Raw genomic sequence first — 21,155 nt, forward strand, 5'->3', positions numbered from 1 at the left:
AATTGCAAATGCTGTGTGTAGAATTAAAAACAAGATGACTGGGGGTTGGGGGTGGCCGGGGAGAGGTCAATGGGAGGAAAAGGAGACGTATGTAATACTATATGTAATACTTTAAACAATAAAAAATTAAAAACAAAACAAGATGAATTGCATAAAGGCTGGGGTGGGGGACCTGGCTTGGCAGGAGCTCACATAAGAGGTCACCATGGTTTATGACTAGTCTTGGGCACTTCAGAGCCCTAATGTTTTGTATATGTTATGAGTAACTACGATAGCTTCATTACCTGCCATGTCCCGAATGCCTGAACTTTTCCTACAGGGCTTTTTGATCATCATGCCAATCTTATGTGGTATCATTAGTCTGCTTTATAGACAAAGAAAATGACATTGGGAGATGAAATGGCTCATCTCACATCACACTTGGGAAATGGGGGAGCTCTGTCCATTCCACTGAGCCACTCAGCGGCTTAAAAAGTCAAACCTTGGCCCTAGCCGGTTTGGCTCAGTGGATAGAGCGTCGGCCTGCAGATTGAAGGGTCCAGGTTTGATTCCAGTCAAGGGCACATGCCTGGGTTGTGGGCTTGATCCCCAGCGGGGGGGTGGGGTGGGTGCAGGAGGCAGCCAATCAATGATTCTCTCTCATCATTGATGCTTCTCTCTCTTCCTCTCCCTTCCTCTCTGAAATCAATACAAATATATTTTAAAAGGTTAAACCTTGGTGTCTCTATTCTTGGCTTTGGACAGCCAGGTCCCATCTGGAACAGTATTCATTAAACCCCGAGATAAGAATGCTCTAGGTGTTCAAGATGGGGAATGTGGGGGAGGGGGGTAGGACAGGGTCTGGAGCGATGTCACAGGTTCAGGGAATTAAGGGTGTGGTCGTGTGGCAGAGGGTTAACTGGTTTGCTTCCCAGAGCAGGAAGAAGGTCAGTGGGTGGGACTTAGATGGAGGCTGAGTTAGACTGGTTCAACTTGTAATTGCAACAGGTGGGGATTCAGAGTTCAATCATATTGTGGGTGATTTAATGCTCCCATATCCTGTGAAATAGTAGGCAACTCCAAAAAGATGCAGTTCTGTATCACTGGTACTTAAAGATGTATTAAGTGAAAGAAGATTACAACAAAGCATTATTCCATTTAAAAGTGTATGTACACATATGGTTATATGTATACTTTAAGAAAATGTTTACAACCAATATGTGGCTCTCTTGTGGTGGGATTTCAGAAAAAATTGTAAAACTTCAGTCCTCTATTTTTCCTATAGCTAACATGGAATCTGTATAAGGAGAGATGAAAGCATATCTATAGTGACCCAGGAGCGAGTCAGCCCGTGCAGAAGCAGGAAGGTCCTGGTCCTCACGCGCCCCAGGCCCTGGGAATGGGGCCAACACAATGGGCTGGGGAAGGGGGCAGGACTAGGGCTCTTTCAACTCAAAGATGTCATGTGGAAAGTGTGATCCCACTTTTGTAAAACATGCAAACGTGTGTGAGGATCCCAGACAGCCATGGGTGCCCAGGCACTTCGAGCGATTCTATGGGAAGGGAAACAAAATGGGGGTGACAGCCTCCCAGCTTGCCAGCTGGTGCCCCGAGGGGTTTTCACCCCCATGCCCCCAGGGAGGCGCTCTCCTGTCTAGTGGCCTAACAGGATATTGGCATCAACTAGAAAGAATGCTGAGGTCTTTATGGACGGCTGGGAGCTGGTCTGGGAGACGATGGATCTGTTTCAAACAGATGTTTCCAGCAGGAGGGGACAGTCTCCCCTCCCAAGTGTCCGTCTCTCTTTTGCTTTCCTTGATGATAACTCCCTTTTCAGGACCAGCCACCAGAACGGACAATCTGAATGAACAGACGTAGCCCAAGCATGAGGCCTTATGGGAAAGCTCCTTGCCCCAAGGGCAGCAGAACCTGGGCCCCATCTGTGGCCCTCCCTTCTAGCCATGGGGTCCAGGCCCTCAGACGGGAGCCGGATCGGGGATCTCTTAGCAAACATAACATCAGAAGTGAACAACTTGAATGGGGGTGGGGTGAGGGGGAGTGTTGCTCTCCAAGTTGAACGATAAAAGGAAGAAAGAAAAGGGAAAACAAAAAAGACACACATGAGAAAGAAAAAAAAAATCTGTTTCCCAGCTATGGCCAGTTTTAACAGTTGACAGCTTTGAGACATTACTTTTTGCAGGCGGCAGAAGGGGACAAGGACAGGCTCAGTCACTGCTGTTCGTGAGGGCTTCATCTGTACATCTACAACCGGTGGAAGGCCTTGAGACAAGATCAGAGCAAGGGTGACGGGCCAGGTATAGAAAGTCACCAGGGCGGAAAGCCCCGGGTGCCTGGCAACAGGGAAAACAAGAACCTCGCCCCAGGGTAACTGTTCCTCCCCCAGCATATCACTGGGCATGCAGTGCAGACCCCTGACCTTCCATGTCGCTGGTCGCACGGTTCAGATCCTCCCCTGACCTCTCCTCCCCTGGCATGTTTCTCGTCATGCAGGTTACACCCCCTTGGAGGGGGAACAAAAAAGGGGGCCAGAGAATAGCGTTTAAGCATTAAACCCCCAGGACAATGAGGTTCTGACCTGCTTCAAATACTACATCTAGGCCTCAGTTGTATTTCAGCTCCAGGCCCAGAAAAGCTGCAAAACCAGACAAGCTGGGCCATGGCTGACCTCAGGACCCCCTGACTGGCACTGACCAATCAGTGGTGACCATGCCCTGACAGGACACTCCTGGAAAGCTGATGAATATTCTATTGATCCTCCCCTAGGACCTCCCCTCAGGTCCCTCCCTTAAAAGCCCTGTGCTCCCGCCCACTGGAGCCTCTTCCCTCCCGCAGGCAGCTTACCTTCACCCTCCTCTCTCCTAAGCTCCAAGGGGCCTTCTTTTGCTTCCTGAGCCTATTCCTTCTATCGCCCACTTCTTCTATCTCTGTGACTTTCTAAATAAACTTTTTCTTATTGTTTGAGTCTTGGTTCTGAATTCTTTCTTAGCCAGAACTCAAGTGTGGAAGTTGCTGAACCAAGGTTCCGTCTGATCCCCCTAGTCTAACACCTGGTGCTGTTCTCACCCCCCTACCAATCTACAGCCTGAGGGTGGGATCAGAGTGAGCCGTAAACACCCCAATCGGGGCCTGCTTCAAGGGGGGAGAGAGGGGGGGAAATGAAGAACCCACACGGAATTTGAGTGCAAAAAATAAATATAAAATTTATTAAAACACCCACAATATTTTAAAGATACCAGGAGTAATACAGTTCACAAACCCAGACGTTTGTGTAAATTATAATAAAATACAAATCAAAAAAGGATACATACTTGCAATTTCTAGGCACCCTAAATTAAATTTACTGAAACACTGGGGGAGAAGAGAGGGTAAGGAGGGGTAGCTCAGGAGGCAAACCAATAAAGTGGGAGGAAAAATATTAACAAAAAAGGTAAAAATTATACAAAATAAAATTATCAGCATAAATTTACTGTACTAAGAATATCTACAGTTTAATAATACACATCCTATTGCCTTGAGACATTGCAAAAATCTACCATTCATCCATCAACCCCAGATAAACTTCATTTCAAGTAGCCACAGTTACAAAGTCAAGACGGAATATTCAAGTATGGTTGTTAAGTTCACCTCCATTGGAAGCCAAGTAACCAAACAGGAATTCAAAGAGAGAAGAAATAAAACACATCAAAAAGCTAGAGGGGCTCTAGACGAAATCTAATGCGTGTATATGGCCACAATAGGGCCTGGCCTCGCTTCTTTTTAAGCTGGAGTACATGAGAAAGAAACAACGTCACTCCTGTTTTTCTCCTCCTTTTTCCCCTCGAAAAGAAAACAAGTGTTGGGACCAAGAAAATTTGGATGTTCAAATGAGCCAAACAGTATTTTTTAATTCCCCGTGTGAAGAGTGACAAGTTATCCCTGAATGATGGGTAGTCAAGATGAGGAGAGAGAGAGAGAGAGCGCAAATGATACCGCTACACAAAGCATCCCTGATATCAGAAGAGAAGCAAATGAGGAAGTAGGCCAAATCACTCACTAATCCTTAGGCTAAAGCCATGCTGGACTTTGCATTACGTCGGTGCTGCGGTCTCTACTCAGGGAGAAGCCTACGGCGTCGCTCTTGCCGGCAGCTGTGCGGGAGAAAGGGCCGGGAGCGCCGAGACAGGGCCTCGCACGCAGGAAAACACTTTGCAGGCGTGGGTGTGGGACTGGATAACCTGTGCTGGGGGCACGCACCTCAGAAGGTGTTCATTTTGGTCCAGGGTCATGTTGAAATTGGCCGTGTGCTACTGTCGATGCAGCTGGCGAATCAAACTAGGGTGTGAGGGAGTCATTTCAAATGACGGCAACGATGACCGAGAAAGCTCAATGAGATGGGCACGGGAAATTCACATTTTACTGAAAAGCAGAACCGAAGAAGAAAATGAACTAAAGCCAACCATGCTCCTTCCTTTAGGCGCTCGGCCGTTTTAACTGCTGAAGGATGGAAAACGACCCCAGGTTCTTCAAGGTCAAGCACATCATCAAATGGACAAGCTGCAGGTATCGGACCCTCACGGAACCTACTTTACCAACGCCGTCATGCTGTCCTGTTTTTGAGGTATTTAAAAAAAAATTACTGTGACAGTGGATGACACAAAATGGAGCTTCCCGTTGAGTTTTTAAAAAACATCAACTTCTGTGGACCCAGGAGGAAATGTAGAATAGCACCAACTAAAAAGCAGCCTCAGTGGCATCGAGTGAGCAAAGAAAGCTCCTTCCTTCAGTCTGAACACGAGGGGTGGCCGGTGAGAGGCAGAAGCGACACTGGGCAGAGGCTATGAGGAGCCAAGAAGGGAGGCCTGCCCACCACGGCCTGGCCAACGCCAGGGGAGGAAGGAGACCCTCGGTCCGCCGCGGCGTGCACAGCACCTGGGGACTCTGAGAGAGGTCTCCGCGGCACCCTGGGCTGCGGGAGAACCTGTGTCCTTGGCTATGAGAATGCCTGCCATGTTGGAAGAGGCAGAGAACCCGAGTCCCCTTCCGGGGGGGGAAGGGTGAGGGGGGGGAAGAAAAAAGAAACGAAGCCCTTCCTCTCTCTTTAGGCCTGAGAAGACAGAATTGGAACTAGAGCACCAGCCAAGCCAGGCAGGCCGCCCCCCTCCGCAGTCAGGGAGCGAGCTGCCTTTGCGACTTGCCTTTCCGTGTTTGGCCACCAAGGGAAGAACAATGAAACAAAACAGAAATACTGCTCAGAGCAGGTGGTAGCACGGTCAACAGAGGTCTAAGGAGACAGCACCAAAACAGGGAGGGGAAAAGAAGCCACGGGAGACTGGAGCCCACCTCGTTTTTGGTTGGTTGTGGTTTCAGAACCATGATAGCACCTCAGCAGGTCAGGATCAGGGACAGTCACATTAAAACACCATAGCACCATTTTACTGAGACTATTTCAATTCATAAAAATGCTTCCTAGGCCCTAAAGCACAACTTCAGTAACAAAAGGAGAGAGATTGGTTGAGGCACATCAGGGATGTCGTTCTAATTTCCCACCGGCTTGGCCTGGGTCGGAGATCCGGCGGTGGGTCACGGTCACCAAGTCTGGCGGGATTTCGCGCCATGAGATCAGGTTACCGACGACTCATCACCCGCCGTCCTCACACACCTACTGCTGCTAAGTACAATTAAGCTCTGCTACTTCTTCCCTTGCGCTAGGACGCCAAAGACCCCCTGCTCTGCACACGACGGTGTCCCAAAGAGGCCGGTGGAAGGACCAAGAAGGGGCAGGTATGACCTCTTTCCACGCATGCCACTGTCATCTCGGCGAGAAGGCAAAGCAGACACCGAGGCCCTGCCAAAAAAACACACAACAACAACCTCAAATCCAACCACAACAGAAACAGAACACCTCAAAACCCATGACACACCTCAGTCAAGATTTCCAATGGCCGGATAAGGGTTTCTTGAGCTAGCACCGTTATTTTGCGAGAACCTGCCGCGAAGCAATTTTCATGTTAAAAATCTCTTAGCACAGAACTTTGCAAGCACGTCCCTTGCACACAAAAGGGAGGGGGGGAAACGAAACAAGAGGAACCCATGGTCAGCGCTGCGTGTGGATGGCGTCTGTGGACGGGGCACACTGGGGGGCGGGGGCAGGCGGGGGGAGTGACTAGAAGACTCCATCATTGTCTGTTGCTATAATATTACTCTTAGAACTTGGTCAGGCTGTTAGGTTCTTTAGTTGCAATGGCTTTATTTTTCTTTTCATGATACAAATGTCTGGTTCATCATCTTTAGGACTTAAAAAAAATGACAGTGCCAGTAAAAAATAAAAATTTGATTTTTCTCTTTCAGAAACCTTCAGCAGCAGGGGGGCGGGGAATAAAGAGCTGTGCATAGTTCCTTTTTAAATATACGTCTAAAGCATGCTAATTTCAATGACTGAGACTTGAGGTAGGTCATACATGTAGTGTGTACAAATCAGCATGGGCTTGAGCATGGCCACAAGCACCACCTCATTTCTGAAACACCTTTCCCAGGGGATGGGGACGTCCAATGGAGGCTGCCTCTCGGCTCACCTCTGCGCAGCCTGTTTCGTTTGCTCATCTAGAAATTGATGCACCGAAGGCTGTGTGAGCTGGGGGCGGGGTGGGGCACAGACATCACATGCTTTGAGCTTGTACTGGATTCTCTTTTCAGCGAATGGCTTTGCTACCAAAGGGTGGCGAGGGGGAGGGTCTATCGAACACACGTCGGGAAGACTCACACATGCCAAGGATCAGAATCACCTGGGTTCACTCGGGACCTTCCAAACCAACAGCCGACCCGGGCTTTCCTGGGCCACACAGGCGGTCACATTCTCCAAAACGTTTCGTAAAATATTGTATTTCTTGCTTAAGATCATTTAAAATGAAGTTTTCAAGGCACCCCCCGTATCTACCTACGCACGGAGTCAAATGAGACCTGCATAAAAGTACTGACGCGATAAGCAAAATAGCATTTCAAGGGCCCCACGTCTCCTCAAAACTAGGAAATCAGCATGCTCGTTCAACACTCTGCTTCCTTTCGCTTGTCCAACCGAAGGTCAGAGGTTTTTTTTTCCTATAAATCTGAGTTCTGAATAATTCTAAATCCTGATAAGCTCTTGGGTATTTATTTCAAAAGCAATAATATTTCATTTTTTTTTTGTCCTGTAAAATAAATGCAACTTTACAGAATATGGTAAAAGTGAAGGATAGACAAAGCACGTTAAATATTCAGCTACTATTTACAAGTTTCTCCCACAATTACATGTTAAAACATACTTTTTCTTTTCAAGTTGCTGTTTAAATCTAGGCAAAAGTGCTTAAAAAAATCTTTCACTATTTACAGTTAAAACCAGACCACATAAATGCTCAGGACGTGACAGCGGCCCTCCCTCCGCCAGCGCTCCCGGAACAGGGACCGTAAACCTGGCGGGCGGCTCTCAGCGCTCACACAAGGCACCTGGAAGCTCAGGAACTTGCCTCTAGCACCAACATCTGATTGTGACACCCATATCTGAATAAAACTGCTCAACGGATACCTGCTGTTTCTCCCGGGGCTCGGCTGCCACTCGCCGTGCGGCCACCTTCCCCTCGGGGTCCTCACAGAGCCTCCGCTCACGCGCATCCACACGGACACAGCTGCAGCCAATACCACAGGCAGCCCCGGCGCTCAACAAGCGGGACCTGCTGTCCACGGAGGTTGCTTCCACCTGCCAGGCCCAACCTCTCTCTCAACCATGTTGGGGGAATTAAGCACCACAGTCTCATTTCAAAGAACTGAACGAATGCACCAGAATTTTCTCGAACGAGGGTGTTAAAGTGGGTGGAGAGGGGAGGAAGGAAAGGAGAAAACGACTGAATAGAGAGATGGCACCAATTAGGGAGGAAAATCATAGCTACCAGTTGAAAACGTTTGACTCTTGCATTTAAAAATCGTGAAGTGTAGGCCCACTCCCCAAATGATAGCATTGGGGGGGGGGGGGCGGGCTCAGGGGTGAGGCATGCACCATTATCCGACGTGAAAATCCAGGAATGAGGAGAGATGCGTTAACTGCTGTCACACTGGCGTGCCGAGCTCCGAGCTCCCGCAGGATCCGACCTGCCCCCAGAGCCGAGGACGTCCCAGCAGATACTACAGCACCAGGCTCAGCACCGCGCACAGGGGGCAATGCTGGCTTTTCACAGCTTGGGTTCAAATTCTTGCTTCTAAAGATACAGTAGCCCTTTTTCGGGGTCAGCACGGACTTTGGGGCATTTTTTAGACATTGCCAATAAGACACATTCCTTCGGACGGGGACTATTCACTGGCTTGCTGACTTGGTGCAAAAGGCTCCGAAGGGCCTCGAGGCCAGCACCATGGCGAGGTGCTGCCTGGGGAACCGTGACATCCTGTGACGTGGTAACGGACAGAGAGGGTTCAGTGTGGTGACTAGCGGGCTGGCAGCCGTCCACTTCCAACCTGGTTTCTGGGGGAACCTCCGCCAGCCTCTCAGGTGCCTGGCCTGGGGTGCACCCGTCCTGCCCCCCAACTCCAAGCAGGTGCCTGGAAGAGGGACCCCAGATGTTTTTGTACAGATGCTCCCATCCTCCCGGAGCGGACAGGAGCCGTCCTGAGGGCTCCCTCCCCTGCGGGAAGGCGGGTCTGTCTGAGGGGCGGACGGGTAGTGACACTCTGCACTTGGTTCCTGAGGGGCGGGCGGCTGAGAGCCTCCTCGGCTCCCACGGGGCCAGGCTTGCTGGGCCCAGAAGCCTGGGCAGGAATGAGCACGTCTGGCCGTCCCTGACCATCCTTTACCATTACTATTGTCGTTTTTAAAAAATCCAATAAATACACATTTTAAATGGAAGTTAAAACTACTCCTTTGTGAAAGGACACTATAAACTTTCTTTCCATTATTGTGATATACAAGGATAGAGTTTTAAAAACAAGAGAAAATAAAAGCCCCCCAATAAGGGGGGAAAAGCCAATGTGGAGATATAAATATTAAGATCACAAAAAAATCACCCGACAGCCGTAGCTTCTTCTTCAAAGTGCTGGGGAGGTGGGGGAGAGAGGGGCGGGTCAGTTCTGAGGTTTGGACCATAAATACATATATATGCATATCTATATATGTATATATAGATAAGAAGACTTCTGCACCCCCAACCCGCCCCCAGGTGTGAGGGCAAAAGCACCACAGAGGCAGCTCGGGCCGGGCCCGACGCTGAGGTACGCTGGCACCGGGCACCTAGATCCAGCGGCTGTAGGGACCAGTGACCTTCGTGTAGGCGTAGGAGGACACGGTGACCGCGGAGTCTGTGGGCACGGCCAGCGCCTGCCGGGTGGGGACGGTCCCCTTCTCCTTATGCTGGGGCTCGGTGACCAGGGCACCCCCCCACTTGCGCTTCTTCCCGTAGAGCTTGGCCTCCTGCTGGCCCAGGCCCAGCCGGGCGGCCTCCTCCTGCCGCGCCCGCGCCCTCTCCGCCAGCTGCTTCATCTTGGCCTCCCAGAGGGCCAGCCCGTGGTTGGGCTGGTTGAGGTTCTTGTGCTGGTAGAAGACCAGCGAGATGCGGGTGGGGTGGCAGCGGTTGGGTTTCTTCAGGGGCGTGGTGGCGTGCAGCTCCCGCCGGGCGCACTCGATGAGGATGGAGCCGTGCGCGGGGGCCACGGCCACGCCGCCGATGTTCTCGTCCAGGAAGTTGTGCTCGCTGTCGGACCACAGCTCCTCCTCGTCCTCCTCCGCGGGGCCCTTCTCCTCCTTCACCGCCCCCTTGTTGGGGGGCTCCTCGGCGGTCCCCTCCTCCAGGCTGAAGGGGTCCCACAGCTTCTCCTCAGACTTCAGGGCCCCGAACAGCTTCTCGCTGGAGCCCAGGGGCATGCCGAAGGACGGCCAGGCCTTGTCCAGCGGGCTGGCCCCCGGGGTGGGGATCCGCCCCTCCTCCCCTTTCAGGGGGCTCCACAACTTGTCCTGGAAGCCAGGACCGCCTTTCAGGGCGGAGTTGAAGTCCCCTGCCCCTACTCCCCACGGCTTCTCAGTCAGGCTGGGCCCAGTCAGGGCCGAGGTGCTGTTCCCAAACTTGCAGGGGCTCCACGGTTTGCCTCGCAGACGTCCTCCGGGCTGGGGGGCGAGCTGCTGCCCCTCCCCCGGGAACAGCCCCCACTGGCCCTCCGGGAAGTGAGAAGAAGCCAGGCAGCCAGCCCCAAAAGAACTGAGCTTCTCGGGGACGACGGCGGGGCTCTCCCCGGGAGGGAACACACCCCAGCTGCCACCGACGCTGTTAGTCCTCTTGGGGGACATGCTTGGGCCTCCTGAGTACTGTCCCCATAGGTGATTGGGTCCGCCGTTCTGAGATGCCTCGGGCAAAGGGGTTTTGCCCATCTTACCAGGGTCTCTGGGTACGGAGTCGGCCGGGACCAGCGGGTCTAGTGGCTCTTGCTTGATGGATCTGTTGTAGCAGTTGGAGCTCTGTGCAAAGGGAGAGGGGTCCCTGGACACCGGGTGGAGCTGGGGGGCCTTGGGAAGCAGGTACTCCTTGGGGCCTGGATAAGCAGGCTGCTGGTGGTGAGGAGTGGGGGGGTGGGTGTCCGTGGGAACAGCCTGGCCGGGCAGCTCGGCAAACTCAGCACCACCGTAGGCCGGGCTCAGGCTGTTGTGCAGAGCGTGGAGGTCTGGCTTCTTCTCGAAACTGCAGTTGCTGCCACTGTGCCCCCAGGTGCCAGGCCCCAGGAACTGGGAGGGGAAGACGGGGCTGCTGGACGGGAAGCCGTAGTAGCCGAACGAGGGGAGCGCGTACTTGGAGTGGAAGCCGTTGACGGAGGCCAGGCTGGGCTGTGCATAGTAGGAGTGGTAGGAGTACACGCTGCTCACGCTGTAGGGGTCGGACGGCCGGCAGCTGCCCAGCACCGAGTAGCTCTCCACCACCGTGTTGCTGCCGTACTTGAAGGAGCTGAAGTGGTTCTGCGGCTCCACCTTGAGCGAGGGCTTCAGGCTCTGCTGGGACAACCCGCCCTTCAGAGACAGGCCTGGGGAGAACGGGGGGCAAGACGGAGAAGGAGCAGTTAGGACCACTGCCCGGAGCCCTGGGAAGGGTGGGGTGCAATCCCCCCGCCCGCAGAGGTTCCTGCTGCAGGTCAGGCCGGACGAGGGAGGCTGGCCTTGCTCTGGGTGCCGCACAGCGTGGCCCCCAGACCCGTGGAAGCCGTGGGAGAGGCGGCTCACAGAGCCCACGGCCCGCTCTGCGTCGCTTCCTGCTCCCTGCCCCTGCGAGCTACCCCAGTCCTCCCTGAAGCACTTCCTCTCATGCCGGCCACGGCAGGGACCAGGGCCAGGAGGCGGGAGGGCCGTCCACCTGCTGCCCCCACAGCAGCCCACGTGCCTGAAGCCGTGGCCCCCTCCAGACTCTCAGCGAGGGAGCCAGCAGCCGGAGGGGAACCCACTCCTCTCGGAGGGTAAGACGACCTCCTTGCACTTGCTCCCCAGGTATCTCCTACCAGGTATGGCGTCCTGGGGCTGCTGTGGCTACCATGCTGACAAAATTAAGATAATGGGGTGGTCCAGGTGGCAGAGAGGGCCGCCAGGACTTTTCTGTCTGCAGTTCTATCGTGAGGCAGGAAGGGGGCAGTGAGGGAGCCGCCCAGGTCCACCACCCCACAGCACCCAGGCCGACCCGGTGGGTGCCCGCGCCCCACACACCTGGGTCCGTGGAGATGCCGGCCAGCTCCAGGGCCTCCTGCTTGATCTTCTCTGGGGTGCTTAGCTTCTCCTTCTGAATCTTCTTCTTCTCAGCTGCCGCCTTCCTGGCTTCCAGCTGCCGCTGGCGGCAAGACTTGGCGGGTTCTGGCAGGCGGCGGACCTCGCGGGGGAAGGCGGTGAGCACCTGGATGGCCCCGCTGCCCACCTTGGCGTTCTGGTTCTCCTCGCTGCCGAACTCGTCCGTGGTGGCCATCTTGTACAGGGGCAGCACGTGCAGCTGCTCGTCCTCGGGGATCCTGCCCACGCAGCGATTGTCTTCCTTGGTCAGGGTGCAGACCTGCCCCAGCAGAGAGGGGGACACGGAGCTGGAGGAGCCCCACACGGGGCAAAGGGGCCGAGCATGCCCCACTGGTGACACCCCTTCCCCACTCGGCCCCAACGCCAGGCAGCCACTCGGCCCTAATGCTCCCCATTACCTCGAGGACTGCCTACAAAGCACATCTGTCTGGGCTCACAGAGTAACAGCATGCTCTAGAGCAGCGGTTCTCAACCTGTGGGTCACGACCCCTTTGGCAGTCGAACGACCCTTTCACGGGGGTCGCCTAGGACCATCCTGCATATCAGATATTTACATGACGATTCATAACAGTAGCAACATGACAGTGATGAAGTAGCAACGAAAATAATTGTATGGTTGGGTCACAACATGAGGAGCTGCATTTAAAGGGCCAGAAGGCTGAGAACCACTGCTCTAGAGCAGCGGTCGCCAACTGGTGGTCCGCGGATGGTCCACTGGTGGTCCGTGATGTCCGAAAGGTTGGCGACCACTGCTCTAGAGCTTTCAAAGCATGTCCATTCACACTCTCTCATGTGATCTGGATGACGCCGAGAGGGGATGAGATGATTGGCCTGGGGTCACATGGCCGGCAGGGTCCGGGTCAGGGCTGCGGGGTCAGAGCTGGGAGACCTGCCTTGCCCTCCCGACCAGCATTATTGCCCTTGTGCTAGATCTCGCAGCCTCATTATCCGCCTTGCTCTGAACACATGGCCTCCTTTTGCTCTTAAAATACTTTTCCTTTTTATTAAAAACTACATATGCTTATTGTAGAAACTCATGCCAGCAAAAAGGAAATAAAAACTTTTTCCATAATCCCACTGCCCCAAAGTAATTGCTGTAACTCTGGTCACACAGCATGCACACACTCACCTTCTGGTAATAGGATCATGTTCTGCATGCAGTGCTGGAGTAACTTCATTAAAAAAATAGTATAGCCCAGCTGGTGTTCTCAGTGGTTAAGCACTGATCTATGAACCAGGAGGTTACGGTTCCTGGTCAGGGCACATGCTCTGGCTGCAGGGGCCTCTCTGCCTCTAAAATATCACCTATCACTTCATCCCATAGCCGCCTGCATCTTTTCCTCACAGTCTTCATCGCTACCGGACAGCACCTCACACACTTGGGAGGGACTGTGCATATTATTCCTGGCTTGGGAGCCGTACCTGGGCACAGTCAGCATTTGCACAGTGAATGAATTGAGAGTGTGTTTGGATTTCAGTCCCAGTGTTCACAGAGACCTGGAACCACACGTTAGCCAACTGGTGTGTATGTGTGTATGTGTGTGCGCGCACGTGTGTGCACACTCCAGGTGCCCAAGGGGCTGCATTCTGTAGCATCCACCCGATCACGGAAAACAAGGCAAGCCCTGTCCGTGCATCTGACGCACCTGGTGAGGGTTTTCTCAGAAGCTGGGCAGGAGCAGGCCGTCTGGCGGGCAGTCCCAGAGCCTGAGAATCTCTCGGTCCCTCCCTCCGTGAGCCCACCTGCCTGCAGAGACTGGGCGGCCGCCCCCCCGGATGGGCCGGGGGACGGGCTTCCTTACCACCGTGCAGCCGTTGTACAGGTTGTGCTGGTCCTTGTGGGCGTGGGCACAGAAGTCCATGCAGGCTGTGACCCCCGAGAAGGGCCGCCCTTCCTTCAGCCCCAGGCGGCAGTCGATTGCTATTTCCTCATTGGTCACCTGTGTGGATGACCGAGGAGAGTTGTCAGGTGACCAGCGGTGAGCGGCCCAGATTGTGGACCTGCGTCGGCCAGGTGTTGGGGAAGGAAGGGGAAGGCTCTCAGTCGCCTCGCCTCTGGGCTGCAGGACGGCGGGTTTCTGGCCGAGGCCCCTGAAGGAATTCTTCTCCTGGGCTACCTCAAGGGTCCCTCACCTGGCCTGGGGGCACTTTCCGTGCCCCTCGAAACACATAACATCGGTCCCTGCTTGTGAGCGCTCCACACCCTAGGTGAGAGGTGCGGTGTGGGTGAGGGAGAAACCAAGCCTCACCAGTAGACACCAGACCGGAGGCGGTGGAGGGGGCTGAAGACCAGGATGCAGGCGAGACGGTCTGGGATGCAGTCAGTGTGGTGTGGGAAGGGGGCCTTATCAAAGAACCGCATCCCCGCTCCACCCCTGGCTGGGCCTTCCCTGCGAGGAGCACAGAGAGCTCACCCCAGGCCCCCACCCCAGGGAGCTGGGCAGAGCTGTGGGTGACATGTGGGCGGAGAAAGGCCCAGGACTCGTACCTGGTTCTGGTAGGCCTGGGGGGCCAGCCGCTTGTACAGGGGAGCGACTTCGGTGGCCAGGTCCTGGAAGCTCTTCCGCAGCACTTCTTCCTGCGGGGAGAAGGGCACCACACGTGTAGAGCAGCCGCCCTGCGCTGGACGCCAGCCCGCGCCCCCAACCACCACTGGCTTCCACGGGGAGGACAGGAAGCAAGGTGCCGCCCTCTGCGAGGGGCCTGGTGCCGTGTCTGTCAAGTCGGAGACACTGAAGCTCAGCAGGAAAAGCTGCTGCCGGTCGTCCTGACTGCTGTCCGGCCCGCGCTGCTCAGACCACAGAGAGACCCGCTTGCTCCCGAGTGCCCACGCCCTCGGGTAGGGGTGGTGTGGGGGCACGAGCAGTGAGTGTGGTCCCTCCCCCACATCAGACAGGTCAGGGTGGAAGGTCTGTGCTAGAAACGCCACAGCCAGCCAGGCCCAGAGCCCGTCCTGAGCCAGGCACACAGGCGGATTTCAAAGCTCCATCCTCCACACCCGCACCACAAGCCACGTGTGGCTATTGATATAGAAGGTAATTTTATTTTTTTTAAATAAATTTTTATTGATTTCAGAGAGGAAGGGAGAGGGAGAGAGAGAGACACATCAATGATGAGAGAGAATCTTTGATTGGCTGCCTCCTGCACGTTCCCCACTGGGGATCGAGCCCGCAACCCAGGCACGTGCCCTCGACCAGAATCGAACTCGGGACCCTTCAGTCCACAGGCCGACGCTCTATCCACTGAGCCAAGCCAGCTAGGGCTAGAAGGTAATTTTAATTAAAATTAAATAAATTCAGTCCCTCTGTTGCACTAGCCACCTTCCAAACGCCCAACAGCTTCACGTGGCTCCTGCACTGGACAGCGGAGAACATTTCCACCATCAGAGAGAGTCCCAGCGGACAGCGCTGCCCTCCACGGAGCAGCAGCCCCCAGCCACGTGTGGCAGGAAGTTTGAGGTGTCCGGAGGGTAGTGAGGAGGGCTGTGGAAGCTCCTAGCAGACATCACAGAGTTGCCAGCGAAGGCATGGAGAGTTTTCATAGAAGAAAACAGGAGAAAGAGGGAGGACCACGTTCACAGGCTTAGAAATGGAAGAGTGAGACCAATGGCTGCCATCCCCGGGGGCACCTCCCTGGCTGCCACCCAGAGGCTGCCGCCAGCACCAGGCGAGGCTCCTAGGCTCTGGGGAGACCCAGGCCTGGGCCTCCACACTGACTACCATTCCTGCCACAGGGCCCCGGGCAAGCCATGCGCCTCGGCTGGGGAGTAAGGACTCATGTGCCCAGGTCATCAGGGCGCCGTGAAATTAACTGAGATGCCTGTGGGGGCTGGGCAGAGTACCCAGCACTTAGTACGTGCACAGGAAATGGTAGCTGATGGAACAGGGGAAGCATCCGTGAGAACTTAAACCAATGCGTTTTCATGCCTGGTGACCCCCAGTTCTTGGTGGCCTTGGGGCTCCTGCGTTCATTGAAGGAACTGCAGGTGCTGCCTCGGGGAGAGGGGCTGCTGTCCTAAATAGAAGTCCAGTGTCTCATCGGATGATGAGACCAGCTCACGCAAAAGCCTGACAGCCAGCCTGGGAGGAATAACAGGGTCTAAATCCGGAAATGCTTCCTTCGACTTCGGAAAAGCAGAGCTGGAAGTCTGAGCACAGACGTTCATTTGTGGGGCAGAACCACTGTGCCCAGGGAGTGCCTGCCCGCGGAGCTGGGAGAACTCTGGGACACCGTGGCTGGGGCCAGGATGCTGCCTGGGAGCCACCAAGGGACCCAGACTGCCTCCCTCGCAGGAGCTCAGGCAGGAGGGAGGCTGGAGAGAAAACGACAGGGAGCCCCGACAGGCCTGCACCGTGCCTGCCTTTGGAACTCCGAGTGGAGACCACCTCTCGGGCAGCCTTCACCCCGTGGGCGACAGAGGGGAAGTGGCTGAGTGGGTGGCCTGCCCTGGTGCCCCTGGCTCCCACGGCCTGAGCACGCCAGCAGAGGAGGCCCAGAAGCCCCTCATCTCGCTGTCACTGGGCGGGAAGGAGGCCTCAGACCTGGGGGCCGTACACGTGGACGCCAGCCCGGTGCCCGAGGAGCAGGCCCGGCACCTAGTAAGGAGGAAACGAGACCGCTGCACGGAGACGTCCTCCCAGCCACCAGGCGGGACGAGGGATGCCCCGGCAGGCCCGGCACTGCCCAGAGAAGGGCCCCAGGACAGAGGCCCTCTTCCTGCGACACCTCCCAGACCCAGAAAGAGGTCCTGGGAAGGATGAAGGGAAGTAATTACCCTTTAAAAGGGTCAAATTCGGATGAGAAATTGGAATATTTACTTTAAAGAGACGGTTTTAAACCGGAAGAGCCTGAAGCACTTGAAGTGAGAGGCCTAATTTTTCACTCACTGCCCCTCTCCGCGCATTTCCCACTCGATCTTGTTTCTCAGCAAGACAAGGTTAGTGAAAAAAGTAAAGCAAGTTTCATTTTCTCCATACGTCTGCGTGGAGGTGTGTTCACCCCTCCTCCCCTCTGGACAATGAAAGGCACCGGGTGGGGCGGGGCGGGGCGCGTGGAGGCCCTGCCGCTCCCGTGAGCTCCTCACCTCTTTGGGGTTGTCCCCTGCGAGGCGGAACTTGCGAGGGGTCTTGCTCCGAGCGTATTTGCAGCCGTTGAAGTACATGCTCCAGGAGCAGCCGAAGGAGAAGGAGGCACCGCAGGTGTTGGGGTCTTTGCCTTGGCAAGCACAGGTCCGGCTGCAACACACATCACGTGTTAGGCATAGATACACTTGTTTTATTGTTGTTCTAGAATCTTCCTCCTCCCTCTGGGGGAGGCCCTGCGGAGGCCTGGCACCCACATCCTTCTCCACCCTCCACTCCTTTCCCAAATGTCCTCTCTGCAGCCGGCTTGGCTCCCCCTCCTGAGGGCCTGTTGTTGGGAGAAGTACACGGGTCGTCTGAGGAGGTGGGAAGAGTCTAGTCAAACACCCAACAGGTTTACACTGTGTCTGAACTCCGAGGTCCTCACCAGCTCTAACAGACCACGCTGACAGGGGAACAGTGGGAACCACAGGGTTTGAACACTCCTACCCCCTGCAGGCCCAGCTGCCGACAGGCCTTTAAACACACACTGACGTTCCAATTCAAGCCCTAATACAACCCAGAAACAACCCGCGTGCTCCTCCACTGGGGGAATGGACAGACGAATGGTGGTAGGGCCAGGCAGTAGAATACTATGCAGCAGTGAAAAGGAATGAGCTACACCCACAGGTGATGTTTGGAAACGCTGAGCTGAGGGAAGAAGACAGGCTCAGAAGGCTGCCCATTTATGTAACATTCTTGAAAAGGCAAACCCATAGGGACAGGAAACAAGATTGGCGGCTGCTGGGGTGGGGAAAGGGCCTGCGATAAAGGGGTCCCAGGAGGCTTTGTGGACGACGGAACTGTTCCGTATCTTGATTTAGGATGGTCATGGTTACATGACCGTAAACATTTGTCAAAACTCTTCAAGCGGTGGGCCTCAAAGAATGAATTTTATTGTAAGTAAAAATACCTTAATCTAAAAAAAAAATGGGGGGGAAAAAACCCCGATAAGGCAGCGGTTCTCAACCTGTGGGTCGCGACCCCTTTGGCGGTCGAATGACCCTTTCACAGGGGTCGCCTAAGACCATCCTGCGTATCAGATATTTACATGATGATTCATAACAGTAGCAACATTACAGTGATGAAGTAGCAACGAAAATAATTTTATGGTTGGGTCACAACGTGAGGAACTGTATTTAAAGGGCCAGAAGGCTGAGAACCACTGCAGTATAAGGAGAGGTTTTGTGAACACGATGGATGTATACTAGTGGGGCACTTACACACTTTTCTGTTACACTCAGAGTCGACCGGGCACAACAGCAAAGCTGAGCCGCGTCGACAGGCCCTCCCCGGCCAGGACAGAGCCCAGGTGGGACCCGTGGGTGAGCACTCTCCCCACCCAGGCCTCACTCTGCAGGACAGACAGGGCCCTGGAGGGAACAAGGCTTCCCCCAGGGCTGCCCGGAGTCCCTGCACCTGCTGCCCGGGCCCTGCCCACGTACTCGTCGTTGAGGCCACATCTCCGGCTGGTGGGGTTCCCGTACTTCCGGAGGGTGTCGGTGAGCTCCTGGTAGAGGGTGTCCCCCAGGCTGCGGGGGATACCCTCCCAGGCGAGGATGAGGATGACGATCACGGCGTTCTGGCAATGGTGGCCCGCCCGGTGCCGCACCAGGCACAGCAGCTTCTCCTCCAGCGTGTGCCTGCGGATCACCTGCGGGGGCGCGGGCGGGGCAGGGGCGTTAACCACAGCGGGCCACACCCCCTCCTTCTGCCAACCAGACCTGGGGGGGCAGGTCTTTAGGGCAGCGTCCTGGGGGGTCACCACCACAGAGGCTGAAATCATTATAATAACAATAATTATTACAAAAGCTAAGCTATTCATGATTTACATAGACTTAGGAATACAGAGATAACACTGTAAGGCAAAATCTGTTGAGAATTTTGTCGTCCTAAAACACTTGCAGAGAAAATGCTGCCCGTCTGTATGTTTTTGGTTAAAAAACAAGGACCACGGTGCTGTGGGAAACCTCAAAAAGCTCAACGGACAATTCCCACGGAACTAGTCCACTCCACGCCTATGACCGGGAACCGAGAGCAGGGACGCGGACAGGTACTTGCCGCCCCGTGTTCCGAGCAGCTTCACTTGCCACAGCCAAAGGTAGAAACGCCCCTGCCCCTGCCTCGCCAGCCCGTTCCAGACGGGACAGGAACACCAGGAGCTCCGGGCACACAGGGCGGGCAGGGGAGTCAAAGAGTCGGCCACAGCGGGCGCAGACTTGGGGGAGACGCCATCTCCAGTTCCCCCTTTTCTTCTCTCTACAGCCCTGACCACGGGGACGGGATGAGCCGAGTACCATGGCTAGAGCGGTCCCGAGGCAGCCCAGGGTGCCAGGCCGGCATGTGCACAAAATGAGGACAAACAGCTGAGGCTGGAAGAAGGGACCCCGGCCGTGCGCCAGGTGCCAGCTCCGAGGTCCTGGCCAGTGGCCGTGTCGGCCTCCCCCCCACACCCAGCCCTGGAGAGTGAGGTGCGGCCGGCGGCGGGGTCACCACTCACCCACTTGGCGATGGGGCAGCCGCGGGAGCTCTTCCCCTCCTTCCCCGTGTAGATGACCTTCTCGATCCGGATGGCTTTCCCCTTCTCTCCATACCTGCAGAGGGAGGCAGAAGCACCAGAGCTCAGAGGAGCCAAAGGAGAGCAGGCGAGCTCCGTGGGTGCCTAGTGGCTGCAGGGGCCACGGAGGAGAGAGAGAAAGTGTAAATGCTGACTGTGTGCTAAGAGCCTCTGGGGACAGGGTGGCCACGGCCAGGCTCCCAGGGCTGCTGGTCCGTCGTGCCCAGCTCTGTCCAGGGAGAAGGCCAGCAGCACGCCCCTGATGGCCTCCGAGCCTCCAGGAAGGTGGTCAAGCCAAAGGCCAAGCGCAGGCCTTTGTGTCCAGCCCTGTGAGCCGAGTCACCCCGAGAGCTATTTATAAATTCGACAAACGAAAGAAAATAAACGGGGAAACCCTTGTTGTGCTCCTTCAACATCCCCTGGCTGGCAGTTGAACATGATGCGGACCATGGAGGCAGGAGAAGTGAAAAGGACACACTGGCTCCGCGATGCCCCCGGACAGTAAACACGCCTGGCTCCCCACACGCTTCTGCGGGCCCCACACACGGGCACACACGCGTGGATGCTGAGGCCGTCTGGTTAACCAAAGCACCTTCAGAGGGGATGCAACCAGGGCCCCGGAGCTGAGCTGACCTGCCCGGGGCCACGCAACTTCCTGGGGGTGAAGCTGCTTAAAGCGCAGTCTTGCAGGTCGGACAGACTGGGCCTGAGTGGAAGCCCAGCTACGTTCCTGCTCCAGGGACTGTGGCCAAATGACAGAACTTCTCCAGGCCTCAGTTTCCCCATCTGTAAAATGGAGATGAAGTGACTTCTTCCTCATGGGCCCGGGAATCGGTCACGTGAGGTAATCCACACGAGCGCGTTACTTAAAGTGCTTTCGAGTTCCTGGCACCAGGGACGAGTCCAATAAACATTAATTATTCTTTTTAAAAAAATATATATATTTTATTGATTTTAGAGAGGAAAGGAGAGGGAGAAAGAGATAGAAACATCAATGGTAAGAGAGAATCATTGATCGGCTGCCTCCTGCACACACCTCACTGGGGACCAAGCCCGCAACCCAGGCATGTGCCCTTGGCCGGAATCGAACCCAAGACCCTTCAGTCCACAGACCGATGCTCTATCCACTGAGCCAAACCAGCCAGGGCAACATTAATTATTCTTAATAATGTAAGCAGCCATCTTCCTGAATTGTCTTACTTTTAGTAGCTTTTTAGTTTCAGGTACAGGATCCTATCACCTGCAAATAGTGGTCGCTTGCCACTCCTGCTTTCCACGCTTTATGCCTCTATTTCAGTCTCTCGCCTCTGCTGGGCAGCTTCCGAGTGCCAGCAGGCATCTTTGCTTATTTCCTGACTTTTCCGGAAATGCTCCCAACCACTCATCACTGAGCATGAAGCCCACTGCCTCTGGGATAGACACAAGAACCTCCTGACTTTGAAAGGGTCTTCTGTTCTAAGGATTTTTAATCAAGAATTGATTACCTTTACTAACCAAGGTCACCCCCAACAAACGTAATCACATTTTAAAAAATGTTTCAAGAAAGAATTGATTCCTTTCATCAAATACATTCCTAGCATCCAAGGGGAGAGATGATGGAATGGTTTTTCTCCTTTGGTCAATTAGCATGGGATGCTATTTTAACAGACTTCCTAAATCAAACTGCCCTTGGATTGCTATAGTGAATCCAATGTGGTCACAGCATATTATTTTAGCATACGATTTCAGA

The 21,155-nt window shown here is 54.8% G+C and overlaps 1 protein-coding gene across 13 annotated transcripts in view; it reads right to left on the bottom strand.

Moving 5' to 3' along the window:
• Positions 1 to 4,584: 4,584 nt before the first annotated feature.
• TET3 (tet methylcytosine dioxygenase 3) overlaps positions 4,585 to 21,155 on the bottom strand; it is an 86,908-nt gene continuing 70,337 nt past the window's right edge. For all 13 annotated transcript variants that reach the window (XM_036334080.1, XM_036334081.1, XM_036334089.1 and 10 more), the window contains 7 exons: positions 19,370 to 19,463; positions 18,315 to 18,523; positions 16,833 to 16,983; positions 14,238 to 14,327; positions 13,552 to 13,689; positions 11,672 to 12,008; positions 4,585 to 11,001 (listed from right to left, as the gene is read on the bottom strand). In XM_036334080.1, coding sequence (XP_036189973.1) covers positions 9,227 to 11,001; positions 11,672 to 12,008; positions 13,552 to 13,689; positions 14,238 to 14,327; positions 16,833 to 16,983; positions 18,315 to 18,523; positions 19,370 to 19,463 — 2,794 coding nt within the window. In that variant the 3' untranslated portion in view covers positions 4,585 to 9,226. The remainder of the gene's footprint in view (positions 11,002 to 11,671; positions 12,009 to 13,551; positions 13,690 to 14,237; positions 14,328 to 16,832; positions 16,984 to 18,314; positions 18,524 to 19,369; positions 19,464 to 21,155) is intronic.

The sequence above is a fragment of the Myotis myotis genome, unplaced genomic scaffold, assembly GCF_014108235.1.
Source record: "Myotis myotis isolate mMyoMyo1 unplaced genomic scaffold, mMyoMyo1.p scaffold_m19_p_14, whole genome shotgun sequence".
Taxonomy (NCBI): Eukaryota; Metazoa; Chordata; class Mammalia; order Chiroptera; family Vespertilionidae; genus Myotis; species Myotis myotis.